Raw genomic sequence first — 17085 nt, forward strand, 5'->3', positions numbered from 1 at the left:
TGCTGGGTGGTTTGAATTGCCAACCTCTCGGTTTTTAGCACTTAAGCTTCTACTACCTTTTAAAGTACAATTGTAATTACACACAGAACTAAAATATAATTTTCACAGAGCCATACATAAAAATAATTTCTGGATTTTATTCATTTTCCTTTTTTCTCCTCTCCTTTCAAACTTGTATTTCTTAGCTCTGCTTTTGTTGCCGAACCAGGAGATTTTCCTTCTTCACCTGGTCTTACACCTGCCAGTTCTGTAAGAGGTAAAGCATTTCATAATTGAGGAAAATACAGATTTAGCAATTTTGAAATAAATGCCAGTTGCTTTAATGTTTTCATCACATTTCTACACAGGAGTAATATTAGAAATGTTATATTGCGGTGACTTGGAGGGTATCACACAGTTATTTGATAATGAGCCTGTGAAATTGTTTTCCTGTGAGTTACTTCTTCACATAAGAAGGTTAATAATAATATGTTGCACTAGTACAGGAAAATGTAACCCCTGTATACGCAAATAAGGAGATTCCAAACAAAGGTCATTCAGTCCTTCTATAGGACGCAATGTTAGAGGGAAGTTTTGTAAATTGCTTGTTCTGTTGGACATCCACGGTTGCATCATCTGCCACATTCTGTAGACATTTCAGAGCGTTTACAACTCTGTGAGTGATGGTGTTTTTAGCTCTCGAGTCACATTCATAGCATCATGCCAAGTAATACTTTTGATTTTGTGTGCAGGCCAGTGTGCTCACAGTGCTGCAGAAAGGTAAGATAAGTTTGCCTCCTTTACAATTCATGTTAATTTTAATGGTTCTGCATCTTTAACAGCATTGTTCATTCTCGGTTGTATTTTGTGATAATAGATGCGTCTGCCATCCAAGCCATACTCCACTCTTCCTATATTTTCTTTGGGACCTTCAGCCTTGCGAAGAGGGGAAAGCTTTATGAGACCAGAAAAACCCTCCACCAGCCACCATCGGCCACTTCCGAGCCTTGCCAGGTGAGCGAGGGCCTGTCTTAAAAGACCAACATTCTTTTTGACAACTGTCGTGTGAGCAGTTAGGCTTCGGATTTGTGTGAGAGTTTTGGTTGGCTGGTTAGTTGGTTTTACACTTGATGTTAGCCCAAAGGCCAAGAAGCGATTGGTTAGTTGGTTTTGACTTCCAAAATAATCTCCACAGCTTCACTAAAGCAGAATGGCTATTTGAAACATAGTGAGTGGCGCTATCAGGTAAGCATTGGGCTGCTGACCTTCAGGTGGCAGTTCACACCCACCAGCTGCTGCACAGGGGGAGGTGTGGCTGTTGGCGCCCGTACAGATTGGCCAGATTGGAGACTCTGTGTAGGGTTGCAGTGAGCCACGGCAGTGGGTTGGGTTGGGTTTGGGTTTTATTCTCATAGTGTAGAGCTGTATTTTCCACTTTAGACACAGCTATTGTTTCATCAAAAGTCACCTTTAAATTCTACCTTACTTTTACTGAATATATAGATTCAGTATATATAAATACTATAAATAAACAATAGAATTTGAAAACTATAAATAAACAATCTAATCCTTGTTTATTTTAAGTTTGAAAAAAATGTGTTCCATTCTGTACTTGCTTACATACTCCACAGTCGTTTTGGCATACTATTATGAAGGCAGAAATAAGACTTTCTATTTACATCTGACATTTTAAAGAAAAGAAATGTTATTACCATTTCCTTTCTCCATAATGCAAGGTAGGGTAGGGTTAGTGCTGGAAATTAGGCAAGAAGGAACAGGGCAGACCAGCTCTTGTCACAAGCTTCAGGGAAGAGTCTTCTCTACTCCAGCTACTGTCCTGAATGCTGGTGAATGTCCCGGCTCCTGTGTTTGACAGCTCTATAGATCGTGACGGAGGAAAGTCGGAGACCAGCGAATCATGTGTACTCTAGAATGCCACACCTATGCTTAGCTCTCTGCTGCTCTATGAAAGCCTTTTCATTATGAACTATTTTGTAAAAACCTCAGGGAAGTTCACATGGTAGGCACTCTGTTCTTTCTTCCTGTATTCCTGCGCCCGGGCACATTACATTTGTTCCTGTGATATAGGAGAGTGAGTAAAAAAGCAGTGCTACAAGAGCTCTAGTTTATGTATGCATGGGATAAATGCTACCTGCATACAGACATGTTTGGAATAAACACTCTAAGCAAAATAAATGTCCACCTGCCTCTGTGATCACTGGATGGCTGCACACAGTCTCTGTCAGCAACACACTCAGTCTAATGAGGATGCCTGCAAAAAGTTCAATCACAGATTTCCAAGTGCTGTCTAGTCGGTTCAGACTCATAAAGACCCCATACACTATGAAACACCACCCTGCCCCATGCAGCCACTGTGTCATTCCATCTTGTCTAAGTCTTCCTCGTTTTTGTTGTCCTACTGCTTTACCAAACATAATGTGCTTCTCCAAAACTGGTCTCTCCTGAAGATAGGTCTACAGTACATAAGAGTGTCTCAGCATCCTTGCCTCTAAGGAGCGTCCTAGCTGTGCTTCTTCCAAGACCGACTCATTTGTTCTTTTGCAGTTCGTGGTACTTTGAATATTTTTCACCAACACCATAATTCAATTGCATCAATTGTTCTCCAGTCTTTTTTATTCATTGTCCAACTTTATTATTGTTATTATTAAAAGATCATTTTATTGGAGGCCCTTACAGCTCTTACAACAATCCTTACATCAGTGTATCAAGCATATTTGTACATATGTTGCCATCATTATTTTCTAAACATTTACTTTCTACTGAGCCCTTGATGTCAACTCCTCTTTTTTCCCTCCCTATCACCCACTTGTGTCCCCTTGATAAGTTATAATTTATTATTTTCATTTCTTACACTGACCGCTCTCTCCCATCCCCCATGGTTTCTGTTGTTCATCCCCCTGGCAGAGGGTGGGTTGATGGGGTAGTTATGTGTCCATCATTGCTATCAGTTCCCTCTTCCTCCCCTCCTCTCCCCACCCTCCCCCTACTCTCCTGGTATTGCTACTCCTGTACCTGTCCTGGATTCCATGTGTCGTGAGCTCTTATCTCCCTCTCTTTCTTAAAAATAATTTTATTGGGAGCTCTTACACCTCTCATCACAAGCCATACATCCATCCATTGTGTCAAGCACCTTTGTACATTTGTTGCCATCATCATTTTCAAAACATTTTCTTTCTACTTGAGCCCTTGATATCAGCTCATTTATACCCCTCCCCCACCTTCCCTCCCTCCCTCATGAACACTCGATAATTTTTTTTTTCTTATCTTACACTGACCGCTGTCTCCCCTCACCCCTTTTCTGTTGTCCATCCCCCTGGGAGGGGTTTTTATGTTTATCATTGTGATCAGCCCCCCCTTTCTACCTCCCACCTTCCCTTTCCCCTCCTGGTATCACTACTCTCATTATTGGCCCTGAGGGGTTTATCTGTCCTGGATTCCCTGTGTTTTTTTTATTTCTTATCTGTACCAGTGTACATGCTCTGGTCTAGCTGGATTTGTAAGGTAGAATTGGAGTCATGATAATGGTGGGGAGGAAGCATTAAAGAACTAGAGGAAAGCTGTATGTTTTGTTGGTGCTATGCTGCACCCTGACTGGTTCATCTCTTCTTTGTGACCCTTCTGCAAGGGGATGTCCAGTTGCCTACAGATGAGCTTTGGGTCTCCACTCCACCCTTCCCCTCATTCACATCGATACGATTTTTTGTTCTGGGTCTTTGATGCCTGATACCTGATCCCATCAACACCTCATGATCACACATGCTGGTGTGCTGCTTCCATGTGGGTTTTATTGCTTCTCAGCTGGATGGCAGCTTGTTTATCTTCAAGCCTTTAAGACCCCAGATGCTGTATCTTTTGATAGTTGGGCATCATCAGCTTTTTCACCACATTTGCTTATGCACCCTTTTTGTCTTCAGCGATCGTGTCAGGGAAGGTGAGCATCACAGAATGCTGGGTGATAAGAAAAAAGTGTTCTTGCACATAGATCTATTTCTTATTGTCATATGTAAATATATTTACATATGTACATGCCTGTATTTAGACCTCAATAAATGCCTTTTCCCTCCTACTTTCCTCTTGTCCAACTATCATGTTCAACCTTCATTTGAGTTTCAGTAATTCCTCTCAGTTACATTGCCCTTGATCAAGCTCTACCAGGCCTCCTAATTTGGATCACTTGTTGTTCCCTTGTCCCTGGGGTTATTAAAACCCACTTTCTTTCCACACACCCCTTCCCCTCTCCAATGTCCCCCAGGGACCATCATTCCCCTTGTTTTCTCCTCCAGATTGTTTATCCAGACTATCTTATCTAGATAGACTTGTAGAGATAAAAATATGCACAAAAAAACAAGACAGCAAAACAAAGCAACAAAAATAACGGCAGAAACCTTTAGAAGTGTTTTCCCGTTGAGTCTGAGGGGGCACCATACCCTGGCCTCAAAGTCTATTTTTGGTATTCCCTGGGGACTTTATTGCTCCAGTCCCCTTGCTGTTCTGTTGCACACCCTTAGTGTTTTGCCTCAGTTTGGTTGGGTCAGATAGGGCACAGTTCCCACAGTGTCCCCAGTGTTGTCCCCCATAGGCCTATGGGTCAGTGAGGGATGTCGTGTCTCGTAGTGGGGACGACCCTGTGGTCCTCTCTGTGCTTTGGATGCCCTAAGTGAGAATATTATCCTCAGGACTTGGTAGACTAGGTTGTGTTTTACTCTCTCTTCCTTTCCCTTCATTTGCTCCTGTGTGCTCTAATCAGACATGTCCCTATCCCTGAGCTGTAGCTTCAGTGTTGTCCTCTGAAGTGAATTTGTCTGCGGGGAGGGAATGCTATCCAAATAGTTGGGATTGGGGTCAGTCCCTCAGCTCTCCCTATTGGTTTCCTGTTCCATGCCTATATGTTGCATTCACATCTGGTCCCTCTTTCCCTGTGGAGATTTAAACAATACCCTCCCCTTGGGTGGGTTAGTGCCCTGTTCCCCTGCTACCCATGTCCTTTTTTTCCCCTTTGCCCCCTCCTTTTTTGTTGCCTACCATATGTATCCCTGGATTTGGTTGGACCCCTGCTGTACTACCTGGACCTCACCCCAGGAATGTTTGTATTCAGTAGCTCATAAAACAATTTTATGCAAATCTCATTTTTGTGATGGAAAATTTAAGAGACTAGTGTGCGGCTGTGAAAATGTGTTTCCTGCTCAGGAAAAATGCTACATTACAAAAACGGTTGTGATGTTGAACACAGCTTACAAGGACAGCACTATGGGAAAAACTCAAGCAAACAGTGTTTTCCCATTTCAGAAAATGTGAAATGTTGAGTGATGACAACCCTCCTTTTGGACACCCATCAACTTCCCAAACTGATGAGAATGTCAACAGAATTCATACACTTCTGCTCGATGACCGCTGACGGACCATTGAAGAGATGGGGAAGCTATCTGGACTGTCTTGGAGCTTGGTTCAGCGAATTATAATGGAAACTTTGGGAATGAGAAGGGTGACTGTGAAATTTGTGCCTCGGGTTCTTACCAGGAAAGCATGTCGAATAGAAACATGCACTTTGAAAGAACAGCTCCAAAGCCACCCAGACTTTTTTCATAAGGTCATTAATGGTGACGAGACATGGTGCAATCCTTACGACCCTGACAGCAAGCATCAGTCAAGCCAGCAGAAAATGCCATTGTCATCTCGCCACCCAAAGAAGCTCATCAAGTGAAATAAGAGATTAAGACAATGCTCGTTTGTTTTTTTGTTTTTTTATGTGATCGGGTACAGTGGATTTGGAGCTCGTTCCACCAAGTCAGACTGTTCGTTAAATTTTATATTTAGAAGTTCTGAAAAGATTATGTGACAGAGTGCAACAAAAAAGGCTGATTTGTGGAAGACGGTGCTGGTTTGCCATCAATCACGCCAACGTACCTGCTCATGCAGCCATCTCAGTGCACCAGTGTTTGCCTCAAAACACTGTGCTTCTCTTGCCCCACACACCTTACTAACCTGACCTTCTTCCGTGTGACTTCTTTTTGTTTCTGTGAATGAAGAGGGATATGAAAGGACAGCAATTTAACAATGTAGAAGAGGTGGAAAAAAACGAACAAACGGAATTACTGTCAAGCCATCCAAACAGAAGAGTTTGAAAAATGTTTCCAAGAATGGAATTGCAGATTTGACAATTGTATTAAATGTAATGGAGAGTACTTCCAACATGATTAGGTTATTTTGTGATTTAAAAAATTTAATACATAACTTTGGGGGGGAAATCTGGATTTGGAGGGGTACCCCTTTCTACGGTACCTTTGGAAATAGATGAATGCCAGCCAGCTATTTTTGGTGCAGTGATTATCCGTGTTCCTTCCCTCTTTTTGGATGCTTCCAGCATCATTCACTAGTTTGCCCATAGAATCTTTCCTTTCTTCAGTTCATTCCATTTAAGATACACTGAGCATATTCTTTCTTTTAGGTTTTCTAACTCTAGGTCTTTGCACATTTCATTATAATATCTTAACTTTGTCTTCTTGAACTGCCCTTTGAAATTTTCTGTTCAGCTCTTTGACTTCATCATTTCTTCTATGTGTCTTCGATGAAGAGCAAGTTACAGAGTCTCTACTGGCATTCATTTTGATCTTTTCTTTTTTCCCCTGTCATCTTAATGACATTTTGCTAATGATACTCTTGATGTCATTCCATCTTCTGTCATTAATGGCCAATACTTCAATTCTGTTTTTGAGATTTTTGTGATACTTAGGTAGAAAGCTTCATGGTTGTATGTTGGCTGTAGATGATGTGTTCTGATTTTCTTAATCTTCAACTTAAATTTATATATGAGCAATTAATGGTCTATTCTATAGCCAAGTCGTAGCTTCATTTTAGCTCCTGATATTTGCACTGCCTCTACCACAGATGTAAACAATGTGAGTTCCTTGTATTCCATCTGGAGAAGCCCACGTGTGTGGTTGCCTGTTGTGTTTTAAATAAAGGTATCTAAGATGAAGACGTTGTTGACCTTGCAAAATTCTATCTGCAATCGCCACTTCATTTATATCAGCAAGGTCATATTTCCTTACTGCTTTTCCTTCCTCTTTATTTCCAGCTTTTCATTTCCAAACGCCCATCTTACCAATGCATCTTGACTGCATATTTCATCAATGTCAGACTGTAAATGGTAGAATTCTTTAATTTCTGCATCACTAGCTTTGGTGGTTGGTGCATAAATTTGAATAACAGTTGTGTTGATTAGATTTCCTTCAATTCAGATAGATATAATTCTATCACAGACAGCATAGTTCTTTTTTTTTGACTTTGCACATTATTATTAAATTGTGGGAATGTGTCATCTTTTTTTTTTTTTACATTTTATTAGGGGCTCATACAACTCTTATCACAATCCATACATATACATACATCAGTTGTATAAAGCACATCCGTACATTCTTTGCCCTAATAATTTTCAAAGCATTTGCTCTCCACTTAAGCCCTTTGCATCAGGTCCTCTTTTTTTTTTCCCCTCCCTCCCCGCTCCCCCCTCCCTCATGAGCCCTTGATAATTTATTAATTGTTATTTTGTCGTATCTTGCCCTATCCGGAGTTTCCCTTCCCCCCCTTCTCTGCCATCTGTCTCCCAGGGAGGAGGTCACATGTGAATCCTTGTAATCAGTTCCCCCTTTCCAACCTACTCACCCTCTACTCTCCCAGTATCGCCCCTCACACCCCTGGTCCTGAAGGTATCGTCCACTCTGGATTCCCTGTGCCTACAGCTCCCATATGCACCATTGTACAACCTCTGCCCTATCCAGTCCTGCAAGGTAGAATTCAGATCATGGTAGTTGGGGAGAGGAAGCGTCCAGGATTGGGGGAAAGCTGTGTTCTTCATCGGTACTGCGTCGCACCCTGACTGACCCATCTCCTCTCCTAAACCCCTCTGTGAGGGGATCTCCAGTGGCCGACAAATGGGCTTTGGGTCTCCACTCTGCACTTCCCCCTTCATTCACTATGGTATATATATATTTTTTTTTTTAATTTTTTGGCATGATGCCTTATACCTGGTCCCTTTGGCACCTCGTGATCGCACTGGCTGGTCTGCTTCTTCCATGTGGGCTTTTTTGCTTCTGAGCTAGATGGCTGCTTGTTCACCTTCAAGCCTTTAAGACCCCAGACACTATCTCTTTTGATAGCTGGGCACCATCAGCTTTCTTCACCACATTTGCTTATGCACCCATTTGTCTTCAGCGATCCTATCATGGAGGTGTGCAGCCAATGATATGATTTTTTGTTCTTTGATGCCTGATAACTGATCCCTTCGGGACCAATCGATCACACAGACTGGTATGTTCTTCCATGTGGACTTTGTTGCTTTTGAGCTAGATGGCCGCTTGTTTATCTTCAAGCCTTTAAGACCCCAGTCGCTATCTCTTTTGATAGCCAGGCACCATCAGCTTTCTTCACCACATTTACTTGTTTACCCGCTTTGGCTTCAGCAGTTGTGTTGGGAGGGTGAGCATCATAGAGTTCCAATTTAATAAAAGAAAGTATTCATGCATTGAGGGAGTGCTTGAGTAGAGGCCCAAGGTCCTGCCACCTTAATACTAAACCTATAAATGTAGACACTTAGATCTATTCCCCATCCTCATATATATATTTGCATGTACGTGTCTTTGTGTAGACCTCTATAAATGCCCTTTGACTCCTAGCTCTTTCCTCCATCTCCCTTGACTTTCCTCCTGCCCTACCACCACAGCATAGTTCTTTAAGCTACATCTTAAACTGTCTTTTTTGACTATGAATACAGTGCCATTCCTCTTGATTGTGTCATTCTCAGCACAGGAAACCATATGAGTATCTAATTCAGAACATCCAATTCCATCCATCACAACTCCCTAATGCCTCAAATGTCGATTTTTTTATGTGTCCCATTTCATCTTTGATAATTTATAATTTTCCTGGGTTCATACTTGCTGCATTACAAGTTTTGGTTAATAGTGGATTTTTGTAGCCGTTTCTTCTCATTTTGATTTGTGCCCCATAAGCAATAAAAGTCCCCAAAGCTTTATTTTCACAGCCATACCTCTCTATCCATATCATTATGGCTGGCTCTACTTTGAGAAGGCAGCTCCTCTTCCATCATATTTTGAGTGTCTTACAGCCTGAAGGCTTCATCTTTTGGCACTATCTCCAACTTCTGTTCATGGTTTTCAGTATCTGACAGATTCTTTCTATAAGATTTTCTGAGGCTAATTCCTCAATAGTGTATAGCCTATTCCTTCTTTGTCAGCTATTCTCTGCCTGGATGTCCCACTGAAACCTGATCACTGTAGGTAACCTTGACAGCATTGGAAATACCGGGGACATCGTTTCTAGCATCACAGAACCACTAAAGCTATCACAGTACGACACACTGACCAGTGGTAGACCAAGGGTATTCACATCAGAAGGTGTGGACTCCAAAAAAGATAATATTGCTAGAATTTCTTGCAGTATAGAGTGAAAGCTTAAGAACTTACTCAGAATAAGTTTTAAGAATGTTAAAACTACACTGGTGAGACCAGAAAAGTTTCACTGAGGAATTTTTTTTTTAATTAGGAGAATTTTTTTAAATCATTTTATTGGGGCTCATACAACTCTTATCACAATCCATCCATCCATTGTTTTTTTTTCTCCTCTTTTCTTTTTTTACATTTTATTAGGGACTCACACAACTCTTATCACAATCGATACATATACATACATCAATTGTATAAAGCACATCCATACATTCCCTGCCCCAATCATTCTCAAAGCATTTGCTCTCCACTTAAGCCCTTTGCATCAGGTCCTCTTTTTTTTTCCCCTCCCTCCCCGCTCCCCCCTCCCTAATGTGCCCTTGGTAATTTATACATCGTTATTTTGTCATATCTTGCCCTATCCGGAGTCTCCCTTCCCCCCCTTCTCCGCCGTCCCTCCCCCAGGGAGGAGGTCACATGTGGATCCTTGTAATCAGTTCCCCCTTTCCAACCAACCCACTCACCCTCCACTCTTCCCAGCATCACCCCTCACACCCTTGGTCCTGAAGGTATCAGCCACCCTGGATTCCCTGTGCCTCCATCCCTCATATGTATCAGTGTGCAACCTCTGCCTTATCCTGCCCTGAAAGGTAGAATTCGGATTATGGTAGTTGGGGGGAGGAAGCATCCAGGATCTGGGGGAAGCTGTGTTCTTCATCGGTACTACCTCGCACCCTAATTAAACCATCTCCTCTCCTAAACCCCTCTATGAGGGGATCTAATTATGAGAATTTTATTGGGAAACTTTACACTCTCTGCACTCTACAGCTCTCATCTTGCCCCTTCAGATTTCTCTTTGTTTCCCAAACAACGAATATTTAAAAGGAACATGATATGAATCTCTGGAAGATGTGAAAAACTGCCGTTTTGACATGGGTTAAGTAGAAGTGTGCATAATTCTTTGGAGGCAAGGGTAGAGCAATGAAACTACCACCTTCAAAAGTGTGTAGACCCAGGTTAGGAGGATGTGTTGAGAAACAACAGCTTCACATTTTGATATTTTTGTTGAATGATGGCTTATACGATTTTCTAGCAATATTATTCGACTTAGCTTCTTATTACCAGTTACATTCTTGTGTGGTTTAATTAACATAGTGAATGTATCGATTATTCAATATATTCGTTTGTAAATAAATGTAGAGCTAGCTAGCTAGCTATGCCTGGCTGGAATACAAATAGTCAACTACCCAAATATAGAGAATTATTGGTAAATGGAGGAATATTTTATATAAATAAATTAATGGCAAGAAAACTAGTCAAAAGATATTTTCAGGTGTCATAGGATCAGATAAAATTACTTCGTGTTCCTGTAGTTTGAGCTGCCATTTATATAATTCCTCGTGGCATAGTGGGTTATCCACTCAGTTGCTAACTTTATGATCAGTGGTTCAAATCCAGCAGCCATTTTACGATATAAAAACGAGACTGTTTTCATAAAGATTTACAGTCTCAGCAAGCCAAACGGGCAATTCTACTCTGCCCTGTAGGACTGCTAAGAGTTGGAATTGACTTAGTGGCAGTGAGTTTTAGTTTAAACTGTTGGTTGATTCTGACACTGGGTCCTTGGATCACTGAAGGAGAGAAATTTGCCCCTTCTGAGTCATCAATAGAACATTAACATTTACTTAATTTCCATTCACTTGCTAAAATTCACAGTATACACACATATGTACAAGCATACCATGTTTTCTTTGTGCTTTACAGCCATGTGCTTTTTAACAAATCAGAGATTTGTTATCCCTGAGTTGAAAAAGTCTTTGAGCACCATTTTTTCAAACATTGTGTTCATTTCATGGCTCTGTGTCACATTTTGGTAATGGTCAAAATATTTAAAACTTTTTCATTTTGCCATTGCATGTTTAATAGACTACAGTACAGTATAAATTCAACATTTATATGCACCAGCAAATTAAAATATCTACGAAACTCTTTATAATGGTACTCTCTTTATTGCCATGTCTGGAATGGAACCCACAATATCTCAGGTTTATCTGCTTGTGAGTGCATGTGTGTGTATGTATTTGTATGTATGTATGTATATATATAAAGTAATAAAGAGTAGATATACCTTATCTCTAAAAAAATTCTTGAAGGGTTATGAGTTTTCTGAATTATTATTTCATAATAGAGCAGATAAGAAATTCTATATAACATTTTAAAATCATTCTCAACCATTCCATATGTTTTGTTAACAGATACCATTTTTATGCATATGATCTTATTAGTATTGAATTGAAACTGTAAATGATGATACTGAGTGGTCTGATTCTCCCCCAAAACCCACCCCCTTTCAGGTTCTCCTCGAAGTCAAAGTCTGTAGACAAATCAGATGAAGAACTACACTTTCCCAAAGAGTTGATGGAGGATTGGAGCACTACAGAGGTGTGTGTAGACTGCAAGAAATTCATTTCCGAAATCATCAGTTCAAGCCGGCGTAGCCTGGTGTTGGCCAACAAAAGAGCCCGATTAAAAAGAAAAACACAGTCCTTCTATGTGTCCTCGCCAGGTCCTGCAGAGTATTGTCCATCAGAGAGGACTATCAATGAGATCTGAGCTCATTATTCCTTTGCTTTGTACTCCATATCAGTGTCCGTGAATAAGAACATTGAGCTTCCTCTCTCTAGTTTGATTTAAATAGGTTAGTTAGACTTGCTTCTGATCCGGTTTTTGCTGTATCAAATTGTCCCCAGACTGAATGCCATATTGATTGATGATAATGTGACAGGCTGACCTAGCTGCTTACTTGCACTGAGAGAAAACAATACTTTGAAACTTGCTTGTGTATGTGTGTGGATTTGGAATCCAGAATTCCTTTCCTTAGTTCAATTCTTCACTTTTCTTCAAATTTTTTTTACTAAGGCAAAAAGCTGATCACATAAGAAATCAGTCTAACTAGGTATCAGTGTTAGCATAGTCTATGCAGTAAGTCATATTGACACTTCCACTTGACAGTGTTCATTTTTGTTGTATGCTGTGACCCCATTCCCTGCCCGATGCCAGACATGTTTAGAGGCAAGACCAGGCTATCTCACAGCACACAACCTAGCATAATTTTCTAACACTATCAAACTGTTGCTCTGAGATAAAGTAAAACAAGGGGATTTATGCCAGCATTGTAGAGAAGCACCTATGTGTTGTCTAAGCACCCACGTAGGCCACTGTTTCCTCTAAGCTGTTGTGTGTGCTCCAGGAAAATTAATCAGTTCATTCTGTGTGGACAGCACATTTTCATGCCTTCTCTTGGCTGCATCGTGGTTAACAGTATTTTTGAATTGGAGTGTAAGAATGAGAGTTTTGTAGGAGCTTTGAGATAAGGAAGATTAAGAGCCTGTCAAGAAGACAGGTGTGGTATGACTAGTAGTGACAAGAGTTGTGGAAGCACACTGTGTCTGCCCCAACCACACTGTGCTGGAGCTGGGACATTCTAATTGCATTTTTAACTTTATCATACACCTTTAGTAACTAAGTTACAGTTTGGCACATAACATCACAAAATGAAATTTATTTATTTTTATAAATGAATTTTAAAGATTGCTTAGCTGTTTTAAAGTTACAAGAAAATCACCTCCTGGCAGGCTTTCCAGATGCTTTTTTGCAGTAGTTTGTCTTGTAAATTAGCTGGATGACTAGATTGGGTTTTTTATTAAGCTATCTTGGAGGGTGGCTTTGTATTCCTGCAACCTCAGCTTGCTTGGCCCATAGCATAGACTATACTTCATTACTTTGGCATACTTAGAGGCAGCCAACCAGCCAAATTGCCATTCCTGTTTGGAAAACCAGTTAATGCACATGCAAAATGATTTTCTAGATGCACCAGTTATACATCTGTAGCCAACACTATAACCAAACACTACAACAGCACCATTTAATAAGAGGCCTGACACAGCATTTCAAACCACATCAGAATATAGTGATATATTTCTATATTAAATTAAATATACCTCAAAACAGCTCTGGTAGTAGTTTTTAATGGATTGAAATCAACAATTCAGTAACTGAGTTAAAATTTAACTTGGGAAATAAACTCTGTCAGCTGACTAAAATCATGCATGTTAGTAGTCTGTATTTGCATGTAAAAGTGGATCATCTTAAGGATTATATTATTGTTTAAATTATTTTAAAAACTCTTGTTTACAGGTTTGTAAACATTTATTGAGTGAGTCTCATTTATAAAAAAAATTTAAAGGGGTTAATTGAACCTTATATCCAGATCACGATGTGGATATACACATTTAATGACCCTAGGCCTGGGTTTTTTAAAAGACCAGCGAGGGAATTTAAGTGTGAAGTATTGGTGGTTGTATATATTTTTAAAATGCACATAGGATATTGTGCTTTTTAAAAACAATGACACTATTTTTAATAAAACATCAAACACTAATCCTAAAGGTGAGAACTCATCCACAGTCACATTGCAAACATCCAGTAAGTGTTTTGTTTCACTTCTTTTAAGTTTATCAGATTATCCAGGATATCGCAAGCTTTATGATCACTAATTATCAGAACATTCAAATATTTGAAGGTAAGTCAAAAAGTATTGTTGCTAGGATTCCAGTTCATATATTCATGGGTTTATTTTCAAACAATCTGCTGAAACATGTCTGCAATCACTGGATAACTGCAGACAAGTTCTCTCAGTAATACACTTAGTCTCATTAGGATGTCCTAAGAAAATAAAAGTTGTTGGGTTTTTTTTTTTTGGTGTCCTGGTAAAGTGTTTTGAGTTCAGGGCTAAAAAAAAATTTAACAGAACTCAAGTAGCCATCTTCCTGAAGTTTACAGGAAAGCTGCCCAACATAAACACGTTTTTAGATTGATCAACCATTTTAGGAAAAGTTGGTAAAACCTCAAAGATGAGTCAAGAGGGAAGATTGCACCAGCCATTATGAATGATATAACTGACTAAAGTCCAGAAACTGATAGAAGATCATAGAATTCCTGTAATAGCTACTGCTTGGGATCTCACATGTTTTGGTATTTTCCATTTTAAGCAAATATCTTGGTGTCAGCCAGCTACCAGCTGGGTAGGTGCCTAAAGTATTGTACAAAAAAATCAACTAGCTCAAAGAGCTAATCTTAGTCTTTTAAGTAGTATCGAAGCTAATTATGTCAACTTTATAGAGTATATCATAATGGGTACAAATAGTGAACTTGCCAATACAATCCAGAGGAAAATGTTCAATCAAAACAGTGGCTTCCAACTGGATGTGCTGATGCAGTTAACTACAGGTCAGAGAAGGTGGGCTAAGAAAGCTATGGTGACTATTTTAAGAAACTCCAAAAAGATTATCTTGATAGAATTTCTCAAAGGATTCAGGAAGATTAAGGGACTTGTTAGGAAGAAGTTTTAATAAAATTAAAAATTACATTGGTGACTAAAAGACAAGTGAAGTTGGACCAAGGAACTTTTTTTTATCCCATCACAATAATGTGGTGGTTCATTCTTTAAAGTTAGCCTTGACTGCCGTATGAGAATTTCCCTGGGAAACCTTAGCCCATCCACCATACAGCCCTGAATTTGTTCCTCAGGTTTCTTTTTCTTCCCCAAATTCAAAGAACATGTAAAAGGAACACAGTATGTAAATCAAAGAGCACAGAATTCTTTGGGCAAGTTTTAGATGGAAACACCATCTTCAGAAGTGTATTGAGGATATGTCATGAAACATTGCTCACATTTGATAAGTTTCTTTAACAAAGATTTCCAAGAATTTGTAGCAATATTTTTGTACTTAGCCCCATATAAAGTCTTCAGTATCTTAACCAGGATTTTTAAAGTGCTTGAAGGTGGTCAGCTGGGTAAAATTCCCTTATGGAGCATTTTGTAGAAAATAACAGAGGCAAAGGGCACACAACACAGTAAAAGCTGTAGAAATCGAATCAGCATTGCTTTTGGGTGTCAAAATCAATTCTTACATTTAATCTACCCTTCAATACTTCAACTAAATTAGGTAAATTCCATTGGGTAATTTACTAAGAGTTTGATTTTTAAGCTTAGCCTAGTCTGTTATAGGTAGATCTTTCTAACACAAAACAACACATTGGCTGGCTTGCAGTTATGTCTTACAGCATCTGTGAATGGCCATTCCTGCTCTGTCACCCTCCTCTCATCTGAGCTTTATCCTCCATTTGTCTCTATCCTCATAAACTTTCTACCACTGACCATTATTTAAGAATGTTTTTTTAATATTTATTAACATTTGAAGAGATTCACTCTGGACAATGGAAATTAATTCTTCCAAGAGAAATAAAAATTAAATAATTGATATATACATTGAATTAACCATCTTACTAGATTCAGAAGTCTTCAGCTTTTGAATTCAACCTGAGAATTGTCATGTCAGAGTTTTAAAAATTATTTTAAGTTGTAATGCATTGTGCTTAGTACCATGAAGCCATTTATCCAACTGTATTAATTAACATAGGACTTGATTTTAGGTGTCCCAAAAGCGACATGAAAAATTTTTAAATGTTACTATTTGCTTAAAAAAAGACATAAAATCTTATATGTGCAAAATTGTTGATGACTTGAGAAAGTGAATACTAGTGGACTTTAATCAACTTCCTGGATATGCATTTAAGGTACTGTTGCAATTCATGTGACATAATAAAACCAGGAATTTTCCATTAAAATTTTTTATTTTAAATATTATGTCGGAAAAAATAAAATGGCATCATACCTTCTGTACTGAATTCCTGTTGTAAAATGATGGTGCTTTTCTTCACTACTTGTTAAAAGTCATCCAACCAGAGAAGACAAAGTGCTTATATATTTGTAGTTTAAGGTCATTGTGAGAACTACAAAAGTCATATAAATACGCAGTGGTTGAGTCTTTTCCAACTCATAAGAACCCTATATAGTGTTTCTGTGAGTAAATCTTTATGGAAGCAGAAAGCCTCACCTTTAGAAAGTCCCAGGAATCCCCTTTCCCCCAGCAAGGAAGGGCTCAGCTATCCTTGGCTTCAGCCATCCCCACACCTTGGCAAGGAAGATCCTGATCATCCCAGTGGCTTGCAGGGAATTCCCCAGTAGTCCTAAAGACCCAATAAAGAAGGTCTCAAGTGTCCTTTCACCTCTACAAGGAAGGACTTGGTCATCCCCATCCCACAGTAAGGAAGATATTGGCGGCCCCTGTGCCTGGGCAAGTAGGCCCTGGCTTTCCCTGCCCACCAACAAGGAACCCCACCAAATCACCCCCCCCCCCCCCGCCACACCAGGACAAAGCTAAGTTCTCCCAGATGACCCAACAACCCTCCCAACACTAACAGTTGCACCATGATGCCGCAGAAAAAGCAGTCAATTGTGGTTCACACAAGAAAATAACATCCATATCCAAAGTACCATATATACTCAAAGCTGACCCGAGTATCAGCCAAGGCACCTAATTTTACCACAAAAACTGTATTAAAAAATGTGCTGGAAAAGTTGACTTATGCACGAGTATATACAGTAATATTCTGAACCAAAGGGCCCAGGACTACCATACACAATAAATATTCAGTAGAGTGCTATTCAGTTACTGTCCATGAATGGATGAAATGTTCAAGAGAACAAAGGAGAGACTGC

The 17085-nt window shown here is 39.6% G+C and overlaps 1 protein-coding gene across 2 annotated transcripts in view; it reads left to right on the forward strand.

Annotated features, from left to right (window-relative positions):
- The window catches only part of SPIRE1 (spire type actin nucleation factor 1), a 191515-nt gene extending 175304 nt beyond the window's left edge, over positions 1–16211 (forward strand). For both annotated transcript variants that reach the window (XM_075533105.1, XM_075533106.1), the window contains 4 exons: positions 186–256; positions 732–759; positions 857–993; positions 11816–16211. In XM_075533105.1, coding sequence (XP_075389220.1) covers positions 186–256; positions 732–759; positions 857–993; positions 11816–12074 — 495 coding nt within the window. In that variant the 3' untranslated portion in view covers positions 12075–16211. The remainder of the gene's footprint in view (positions 1–185; positions 257–731; positions 760–856; positions 994–11815) is intronic.
- Positions 16212–17085: the final 874 nt, after the last annotated feature.

The sequence above is a fragment of the Tenrec ecaudatus genome, chromosome 15 (assembly GCF_050624435.1).
Source record: "Tenrec ecaudatus isolate mTenEca1 chromosome 15, mTenEca1.hap1, whole genome shotgun sequence".
In the NCBI taxonomy this organism is placed as follows: Eukaryota; Metazoa; Chordata; class Mammalia; order Afrosoricida; family Tenrecidae; genus Tenrec; species Tenrec ecaudatus.